We start from the raw sequence: 10,274 nt of genomic DNA on the forward strand, positions 1-10,274 counted from the left end.
CCATCTAGATTCCCTTGTTTTGTTTTCGGCCTTTTCATCCTCTTTCTGGTTCGCTCTCGTATATCTCCATGCACTGATTGATGCACATGGCGCCCATGTTCTTAGGACTATCCAGTTAATTCTCGTTGCCTTGGGCCGCCTTGTTCATCCCTTCTTTACATGAGGCAGAAGCCTGAAGTGCCAAACCTCCTCCGTCGCTCTGAAACCCCCTCCATCGATCAGGCTCTGGCTGTATAAGCAAGCGTCTTGTTAGCAGAACAGAGTTATCCTGTCTAACAGACTCCAGGCCGTCGCATACCAAGTGGCACCTTTCCCAATTCTTGAGAAAACACAAGCTGGAATTATCCTTACATCGGCATCTCCAACTTGGCCACATCGCTCCGACCACCACTGGCATCCCGTCTGCGTTCGTCTGCCGTCATTAGCTACGCATCGTCCGCCGTGGTCCCACACCGCCGACTAACACCACGAGGCACCATTCCCGACGAGCCCACTGGAGTTGCAACAACCTTCTCGAAACAGCTTTTGGGGGCGTGGGATAGACCGCCATGTTCTCAGAATGTGCGTATATCTATGTCCACCTCCCCAACCCTTCTCATTAATTGATATTTACCCCCCAGCGTCCAACCGTTTTTCATACTGACTAACAGGCGATACCAGATGCGTCAAAGTTCCTCTCCCAGTCACAGTCACGGTTGTCCAGCTTTGCCGGGCAAGATAACAACGACCGGCCTTCGTCTCGCCAACCAGGGGGCTGGACCGGCAGAGGCCGAGGACTGAGTGGGCGCTCCTACTATAGAGGCGCCACAGGCAACCCTTATCAACCGACTGGCTCTCGCTTTGGTACCCTTGCCGGATTCGGGTCTCGATACGCCCAGGATGCGCCTCTTTTTCAAGCCGCTGTTGAGCAAGAGGAGGAGGACGAGGAGGAGAGAGACCGGGAGGCTGCAGATCTGTTTGCACTGCAACGCTCCCGTCGCGTGATACCTGCCGCCCGGTTGGAAGATAGCACCGAAGCCGAGGATGATGGGAGTGCTTCGCTAGAGAGGAGTCGGGGATACCAAGACGCACTCGGAACTCGCCTCCACGGCATCAGAAGCAGTTGGAACGACTCTACAAGTCTATCCAAGCGTGAACACGACCGCCGACAAGGAGGGAGCAAGTTATTTGGGAAGCACAAACGCCAAGGCTCGGATGAGGATGACAGCACCAAGGGGGCCATGGAAGACGTAGGATTGCAGTCAACTATTGCCGAGGATGATGATGACCCGCCAGAGGATCTGTTGGGTGAGGCTTCTATGGGCAGCTCACCACCGGCTTTCCAAAAGTTCAAGTCACGGCCGGCAACGCAGAGATATTCGACCAGGAGAAGTTCGGTCCAGGATTCGGAGGCCGGTCTATTGCACGAGTCGCGAAGGTCGTTCGAGGGTGGATTGCCACCAGATGCTGGGCTAACGCCAGCACAACCGGTTGCGGATGGGGAAATATTTGTCCACGATCCTTTCTTCGCTTACATATTCTTGATTGCTTTGGCTTCCTTGTTTGCGACATTTGTGCTGGTTTACCTTCACACAAGCGGGAAGCGGCCACTCGGCGACACCATTTACAACACCATAACCAAGTCTTTCAACCTACTAGCTGTCGACACATTGGTTTCAATGATTGTCGCATTTGTGTGGTTGGCGACTTTGCGGGCGTACATCAGGCCACTGGTTTACTTGATCTTGGTGTCCGTGCCGATTATCATGACCGCCTTCTCCCTGTATCCCTTGATCTTGAGTTTTCGCTCAACGAGCGGAAGTACCCGAGCGCAGGATACCGTTATGAGGTGGGCTTCCACTGTCCCAGCTGCTGCGGCCGTGATCTGGATATACATGGTCTTCAAGGGCCGTCTTGCGATCCGGTCAGCCATCAATATCCTGGAGTTCTCGAGTCGTATTCTTGCGGCAAACTCGCCTTTGATGTTGGTTGGTGTAGGATGCCTGGCCACGGTAGTGCTCTGGACCTGGGTCTGGTTACTCATGTTTACCAGAGTCTTCCTGGGCGGGAGTTTCTCCAGCTACCTATCGCGTTTTATCATCAGTGCGTCCAGCTGGTGGCTAGGCATCTACTTTGTTCTGATGTACATCTGGACCTTGTCGATTCTCTCCGGCATCCAGCGAGCCACGACGGCGGCGACGGTATCGCAATGGTATTTTCATCGCAATGCGGTTCCAGCAGCATCATCCAAGGACGTCGTCTCTGCCGCCCTGGGCCACGCTCTCAGCACCATTTTTGGCACTATCAGCATGTCGACACTAATAGCACTAGCCATCCGCCTTCCCCTTCTCATATTACCCTCTCGCGCTGCAAACATTCTCAGTATGATTGTTTACTCGTTCGTTCCTACACCGATCGCAGCTCTTACGAACCCGTTGACTCTCACGTATGCCGCCATCCATTCCGAGTCCCTCGCGGTTGCTTCTCGAGGCCTTAGCCGGATGGACTTCCTTGCCCCTCAGCGGCCCACTACGACGCTTACGCCAGTCGCTCTACGATCCGACACTCACAACTCCCCACTCCTGCCATATCGGCTAGCGAAGCTTATCTTGCATGCTACGCGGTTTATAATGGCTACCGCACTCGGCTTTGCAGGTTGGGTCATGACGGCTCGACAGCTGACGGTTGAACGACCCGATGGGACCCTGGGACTCAAGGGAAGCGCGTACGCCTATGTTGTGGGTATGGTTGCCAGCTTTATCGGATGGGGCATCCTGGGCGCAATGGAAGGTATCCTGAGCGGTATCGTCGATGCCGTTGTCATCTGCTATGGTAGCGAAAGGGGAATGGCTTCAGGCGGTTACTGTATGGAGGCCGCGCAGCTCTTTGGTTCTTTCAATGGATCTTACGGTAGGGGCAGAGATGAAGAGGACCGCCGCGAGGTTTACTAGGCGTCCAGACCTGACGAGTGGCATACCCCATGGAATGGAAACATAGCATTTGAATGATGATGGAACGAAACAAGATTACGCATTACGATGGGATGGTATGGTTTGATACTTTTCGGAACTTCACAACTGGTCTAAAGCGCAGACGATATGAGACAGGAAGAGTCATGGAATGGTTACGGAGACTGCACAGGTATTGCGATTTCGCCGGGTCTTTCCTCTGCGTTACCGAGCATAATTGGAGTAGAGGAAACTGGCCTAAACTGCATTGTTATGGTGACCAAAGGGGCAATCTTGGTTTCATAGACAAGTGTCGGTAAACCGACGCAAGGTAGGCTGTTGTTCGAAGAGTTGGTTGATGCTGGCTTTGGGTTAGGGTTAATGATTGAAACATGGCGACAATATGAAGATACCTATGCTACCAGTCCACAAGAAGAATCTAGCAAGATATAGTGTAGAGCGAGTGTCTCTGGGATGAGTTCTGCGCGGCTCCACAAAGAATGGTGATAGCACAGCCTCCTGTGGTTATCGATTTGATCACATGGCAGGACACGGCATCGTCTGAACCTGGACCATGGGCGGCCTCAACTCGAGGCGACAAGAAAGCGTGACAAATGTTGCAATTCAGCGATTCAGGCGAGTTGTCGGAAGTTAAAGAGTTCCGACCTTGACGCTCGCCACCTACAGTGGCCGATTCATCAAGACACTGCTGCTACACTAGAGGCTATTTCGGAACACCGGACAGCCGCTGACGGGGGCTCGGGGTTCGAGCAGTTGAACGACTCCCCATACCAAACATACCTCTATACATGCTGCTGAATCATCACGATATCTAGGTTGTCTCGCTTGTCAATCCGAACCCCGCATTGACGGGGCTGTGCATTTGTACACTATGGTAGGGATTGGATGTTCCTGAGCTCTCCCGTGGCTTCTATCGATGTGTGGTTTGGAATCCGCTGCTGCCTCTACACTATTCAGTGGTGTGTTCCTCTGGTGTTCCCCGGCGTGTCGTTCGCAAACCGCAAGTCTTGGCATCATATCCGCTGTTTACATCATACCGGACGTTGGTCTACTTTCAGTCGCAACGCCACCCTCGTCAAGCTGCCTCAACAACTGGGACCCCTACGCAGGTGCATTGGTTAGTCTTATAGATAAACACCAACACCTTCACAATACCAAGTTTGCCCTCTCCGTACTTTCTATTCAAAAATAATCCTTTCGCATTTCGCATCTGTTGGACTCGGCGCAGTTCTGCCACCTGGGAGTTAGTTACCACGAGATACTTATTCTACAGTACATATATAAAGCAACCCCCCCCCCCCCCCGCTTTGAAACCCATCTCTTACACGACCTACTACATACCTCTTGTACCCCTCCTTCGTCATTCACGCACCTTTTTCTTGCCTCACCCGACATCAACCAACAAGTCGTACGAACCAGATCTCCTATTCTACATCTTCTTTCCTCGACTTTCGAGTCCTCCCTCTGTTTCACATAATCAACCCACCTGCAAACAAGAACACACAGCACAGTCCGTTCGATGGCCGACTTCGTTGCTCCTCCTCCCGGTCCTCCCCCGCCCAAGGTTCCCGAGGGCTGGGTGGCACGATGGAATGAACAGTACAAAGAATGGTAAGTCTACTCTTGCTCACCCGTCCTCGTGTGTTTGAACACTCTGGCAATCATCAACAGCGATCGATCAACAATCAAGCGCATCATCACTAACACCATCCTCACCAGGTTCTACGTCAATACCTACACCAAAAAGTCCCAATGGGAGAAACCCACCGAGCCCGCCGTGCCTCCCCGCGATGAATCCGCCCCTGCCGGCCCCCCTCCCTCCTACTCCGCAGGCGACAGCAAACCCGTTGTAAGCGACACCAAGTCCAACAACCCCTACGACAACCCCGCCAACCGCGCCGGCGGTAACGGCGGCGGTCCTTCCTCATACGAAGACGAAGACGCACGTCTAGCTCGCCAGCTCCAAGCCGAAGAGGACGCTCGCGCCGCCGCCGCCGCTAACCAGCGCGCTCACACCCCTTCCGGTCAACAGTCGCCATTCCCCTCGCAACTACCGCCTCGTCCTGAGACCAACGATCGTGGCGGATCTAAGGGGTCCTTCCTCGGCAAGATTTTTGGTGCTGCGGGTAAGGGCAAACACTCCGGGTCTTCGTCCCACGGTTACGGCGGTGGGGGTGGTTACCCAGCCCAGGGTTATTCGCCCGCTCCGTATGGAGGATCACCGGCGCCTTATGGACAGCCTCAGCAACCGATGTACGGCCAGCAGCCACCCGTTGGCTACGGAGGATACCCTCAACAAGGTGGTTATGGAGGATACGCTCCTCCGCAAGGATATTATGGTGGAGGCGGTTATCCCCAGCAGCAACAGGCTTACGGCGCTCCCGGGAGGAGCGGTGGCGGCGGTGGCATGGGCATGATGGGCGGTGCGGCGCTGGGGTTGGGCGCGGGTGTCCTTGGTGGTGCGTTGATTGCTGATGCGGTCAATGACCATGATCAGGAGATTTACCAGGAAGGATATAGTAAGTTTGATCCCGACCCTTTGTGCTTAGATCGTTCGAATATTAACATATCTTAAATAGATGATGGCCAGGATGGTGATATGGACTTTGGTGGTGGTGATGATTTCTAAACTCGCTTGCTCGCCTGCTCGAGTATCAAAGTCGAGTACAAGAGCTTTGAGCAGTACGGCTTTAGGCGGTCATGGGCTGCCTTAGGAGACACTGCATTCTCTTCATACTTTGCAGGGGCTTATTTTCCTTTCTTGATGACGTCTTGATGAATAGGATTTGGTTTGGCGTCTTTGCATGGAATTGGTAAGGGGAGGTTTTATCTAGGACAGGACTTGCTATCAAACCTACGATGACGAATGGGATCGATACGTATTACAAATAATTGCCGTGCATTTTATAAGTCCATCTGTCATGATGCTAGTACCGCTAAGCAAAGCCCAGTTTGTCTATGACCTTGATAGCAAGCATTATATATACCGGGAACCAGCTTTTTTCTAGCCTGTTTGTACTATTCATTAAACCCCTTCCCATCTTCAATCTTCATCTTCAGCACCATCCTCATCCTCTTCCTCCTCCTCTTCGTCTTCTGAAACCTCACCACCAAGCTTCTTGAGTTGTTCCTATACACCAGCAAACAATGTCAGTCTACGTCATCTTCTTGAAATCCCAAGGGCACTTTAGTTGAAAGGGTTTTGCTTACCTTATATTTCTGCCTCTTTTCCTCCAAATCATCAAACAGCAACAGCAAATCGTCCCTCTCGCTCTGTGCGTTCTTGATTTCTTCATCCAGCTTCTCTTTTACCTCCTTCACTTGGTTCGTGGCCTCCTTCTTGGCCTCCTCGACTGCCTTGGCCACCGCCTCAGCTACGGCCTTTGCAACGGCTTCTTCCCTCTCTTTCTCGAGTTGCTTCCGCATCTGGGCCAACTCGTCTTCCTTTTCTTTCTGGAGACGGGTTTCGATTTCGCTGGCTGCTGCTGCCGCCTTCGCCGCCGCTTCGGCCTCAATAGCAGCCGCTTTTTCGGCACCGGTAGCTGCGTCAACCTCAACCTTGTCGTTGTGCTTGATAGTTTCAACTTCCTTCCTAATTTCCTCCACTGCCTTCTGAATCGCCTCCTCTTTTTCTTTCTCCATCCCCTCTAACCTCTCTTTCATGCTCACCATCTCCCCCTCCTTATCTTTCAAAGTCTTCTCCACCTCCGCAACCGCATCCTCCTTCTCCTTCAATAATCGTTCTGCCTCCTCCCTCTCCTCTATTACCCCCTTCAGCCTCTGTTCAAGCTCCTCTACCCTTTCACCAGTGCTCTTAACCGTCTTCTCCGCCTCAGCGAGCTTCCTCTCTGCGGTGCTCAAAGCTTCATCGGTCTTGGTCAGACGGGTCTCCAAATCCTTCAGCTTGTTCTCGCCGTCGGTCCGGGCCTTATTCGCTTTCATCAAATCAACCTCCATCCGACTTATCGTTGCCTTCAAGTCGGCTTTGTCGGCCTCGAACCGGCGCGCCGCACGCTCGCTTTCTTGCTCAGCGGTTTTGCGGGCGGTTTCGATTTGCTGGCTGTGCTCGCGCTGGAGGGCATCAAGCTTAGCCTGGTGCTCGCGCTGCAGAGACTCAAGCTGGGTGGCTTGCTCTCTCCGGACAGTTTCAACCTGCTTGGTCAGCTCGTCTTCCTTATTCTTGGCTTCGCGGCGGGCGGTCTCGATTTGTTGTTGGAGCTGGGATTCCTTGGTGCGGTACTCCTTGGCGAGTTTGTTCAACTCTTGCTCGTGCGCACGCTGGAGACCGTCGTTGACGGTCTTGAGTCTGGCTGCTTCTGCTCGCGAGCGCTGATGCTCGGCTTGCTCTTTGGCCAGGTTCTGCTTGAGTGTCGTGACGAGCGCTTCGATGTTCTGGATGGCGTGGTCTTTGGCGCTCAGCTGCACGCGCATGTGCTCGACGGCTTCGTTGGCGCGGTGCACGTCGGACGCTGATTGTTCCTTGGTGCGTCGGTGGTCTGCTTGTTCCTGCCCCAGCTGCGAGGTCAGACTGGCTTTCTCAGCGGCAAAGTCCTCGAGTGCTCGGTCCTTCTCCTCAAGCTGGGCGCGCAGGGAGTCGACAAGCTCGCGCGAGATGCCCTTTTGTACGCCGTTGGTAATGACGGAGATCTCGAGCCCGGGGTCGCGGTCGATGGCCCGAATGATACGGCTGTAGTTGTCCTTGAAGAATTCGACAAAGGTGTCGTCTAGGTACACGTCGGGGAGCTTCTGGTCGAGACTGAGGTCGAGTTTTTGGGGAAGAATTTCGTAATCCCTCATCAAGGGGTAGGAGCGTAGTCTGGTCAGCTTGTCCACGTAGCGATCGCGGCCCATGCGGGACATGACCATCTCGCGCACCTTGGCGCGTGGGACGGGAGAGTCTTTGGTTGAAAACTCATACACGACACCAATTAGCATGGCGCTGAGGCCCTGCACGATGATGTCGCCATTGGGGTTCTCTACCGCCGCTTGGATAAGCCCCTGGAGGTTGGTGAACTCCCCTAGGAAATCGTTAACCGCATCCAGGTCCTCAAATAGCCAGCATAGGAGGAGCATTAGATAACCAATGATGACGCGAGGGTCATCGTTCCTAGCCACGCTTCTGAGAAGATGGGACGCAACGGTTTGAATACTTGTAACCACTTCTTCGCCACTGGCCTCATCTCCCTCGGTAACCTCCATGGCCAGGTGCTTCGTCGTGGGATTTTCATGGACCAGATGAAGCATGAGCACAGCGGCGAACCAGTACCTATACGGATCTGCCGTGACCTGGTCTGGCACAGGCTGAAGCAACGTTGTGAAGATGTTGGTAAGCTCATCAGCCTGCATCTTGTGGCCTTGGATAGCTCTAGTGAGGAAATGTTTGCGAATCTCTTCATGATTATTGAAGTAGGCCTTAAGACAGTTGCAAGCTGCCATGCGCAAGTCAAACTCCATTAGTGAGTTGACGGCCAGGATAAGGTCAAGTAGGCCGTCAATAACGTAAACCTTTGGCACCCCGTTGGAGTGAGGACCTTGACCGTTCATTGCTGGGTTGGCAAGCGGAGAGGGAACCTCCTGTCCGGCGAACCTCTCCTGTAGCCTTGCATTACCACGTATCATGTCTGCGCAAGCCGCGAGCGCTTCCGCCCTTATGGGAAGGTCAACGCCATAAGTGAATCCCAGCTGGAGAGTATTTTCCAGCACACGATCGTTCAAAAATGCGATCTGGTTCGCAGGGGTTCCGGCCGCGCCAGGGACCAAAAACAGACGTATCAGCGCAAGCAAAGCATAGATGTTCCTGTTGCGTTGTTCCTCAGCCCACTGCGCAACTTCCTCCCCGTCTGTGCTGCCCTTGTAGGCACTTCTTAATAGGTGCGCAAGCCGTGCGATGAATCCCATTTCCCTGACGTTGGACTGATTGGACGCGTTGAGACGAAGCAGGTTCGCCAACAAGATCAAGCAATCCTCCACCACCCTTGCGCCCTCGACGAGACCTCCTTCATTGGTGATAATCTCGAATATGCGCTCGAAACCCTTCTCGAATGCCACCAGCTTCTGGATATCCACGGATTCGGCGGTGAGGTCGATCAGCAGACTGATGGCCGCATCCCGGACGGCTTCTCGCCTGTCGTCGAGCACGGCAACCAGCCTAGGGATGCCCAGGGGCGCAACGAGGACGCATTCTTCGGTTCTCTCTGTCCGGGCAAAGTGTATGTGGGAGAGTAGCTGGAGCGAGTAAAGGCGCGAGTAAAAGTCGGTCGTGTCGAGCAGGTCGAGCAGCAGCGTGATGTTCTCCTGGCGCTGGGTGAACTCGTCGGCGAGCCAGAGCGCGATCTCCTCTGAAGCTTCGGGGCTGTCTTCGTTGGGGCTGAAGAGCATCAGCAGTGTCTCGAGGACGACCTTGACCGTGTCGACATCCTCGCCATCCCTGCTCAGACTCCCAATGAGACTTCGTAGAGCGCCAGAGGCTACCGAGGCCGGGTACTGCTTGGAGAAGCTGCGCAGACCGAGGATGGCGGCGCGGCGGTCTTCGAGGAGGGTTGCGGTGTTGAGGCGGCCGCTGAGGACAGCAATGGTTTCGCTCACCGACTGCTTGGCCGGCGCCGCCGTAATGGTCGAGAACATGTTCGAGGATAGAGGTAGTGGACTAGTTTGGATGCCATGGAGGGAGGGACTGGAGGATCATGGCGTTCGGCGGGGTGCGCGCATGCTACAAGGTTAAGAGGTCGGATCACCACCTCCTTCTTGCGTCGTCGGGGTGTCACTCAGTCAGGGGTAGGTACCTGTGTGGTCCCGCTATAGCGAGCGTAGTGGTACTTGCACCTGTAGCTTATAGCACTCTGAGGTTCCGCTGGATGTACCCGGACAAAACGATTGGAAGATGGAAGGGCCCGCCTTGTTACAACCACTCACTGCACACAAACGAAGCCAGGAAGTACTTGGCTTCCATGTGGCAATACAACCAACGGAGGCCAACGGAATGAAACTAAGGGACAGGTGGTCCTTTCATACGAACAGTCCAGCCCGCGCAACAATTCCATGGCGATCATCAAGGCATGGTAAGTAATAGATACCTACCTCTAGGTAGTGTTCATCATTTCATACCTTAGTTAGGGTCGTTTCGGGACTCATGGAAAGTATATAATCGTTCAGTTGTAATGCTACCTATGGTCTTTTGGATAAGTAACAAATGTCGCGTGTGTACCTCTACGGTTCCTGCGCCTCAACCATACCGTGCTCTGTTAGCCCGCATAACTGCTGACCGTAAAGCGTCATGTGATGTTTCGATAAGCCGATAACAGTCCGCTGTGGCGGTGTTATCGGTCT

The 10,274-nt window shown here is 53.9% G+C and overlaps 3 protein-coding genes across 3 annotated transcripts; all 3 read left to right on the plus strand.

Annotated features, from left to right (window-relative positions):
* Positions 1-356: 356 nt before the first annotated feature.
* On the plus strand, positions 357-3,118 carry B0T23DRAFT_171684 (uncharacterized protein). The gene is made up of 2 exons (XM_062832920.1): positions 357-561; positions 661-3,118. The coding sequence occupies exons 1-2, from the start codon at positions 549-551 to the stop codon at positions 2,928-2,930; spliced, it is 2,283 nt and encodes a 760-aa protein (XP_062692037.1). The 5' UTR covers positions 357-548; the 3' UTR covers positions 2,931-3,118.
* A 354-nt stretch (positions 3,119-3,472) lies between these two features.
* Positions 3,473-4,253, plus strand: B0T23DRAFT_382636 (uncharacterized protein). The gene has a single exon (XM_062837342.1). It carries the CDS (start codon positions 3,865-3,867, stop codon positions 4,138-4,140), a length of 276 nt encoding a protein of 91 aa, XP_062692038.1. The 5' UTR covers positions 3,473-3,864; the 3' UTR covers positions 4,141-4,253.
* A 51-nt stretch (positions 4,254-4,304) lies between these two features.
* B0T23DRAFT_171698 (uncharacterized protein) lies at positions 4,305-5,742 on the plus strand. Its single transcript, XM_062832921.1, has 3 exons — positions 4,305-4,559; positions 4,668-5,467; positions 5,528-5,742. Exons 1-3 carry the CDS (start codon positions 4,468-4,470, stop codon positions 5,575-5,577), a joined length of 942 nt encoding a protein of 313 aa, XP_062692039.1. The 5' UTR covers positions 4,305-4,467; the 3' UTR covers positions 5,578-5,742.
* The last annotated feature ends 4,532 nt before the right edge of the window (positions 5,743-10,274 follow it).

Source organism: Neurospora hispaniola (genome assembly GCF_033458365.1).
Source record: "Neurospora hispaniola strain FGSC 10403 chromosome Unknown B0T23scaffold_5, whole genome shotgun sequence".
NCBI classification, from domain to species: domain Eukaryota; kingdom Fungi; phylum Ascomycota; class Sordariomycetes; order Sordariales; family Sordariaceae; genus Neurospora; species Neurospora hispaniola.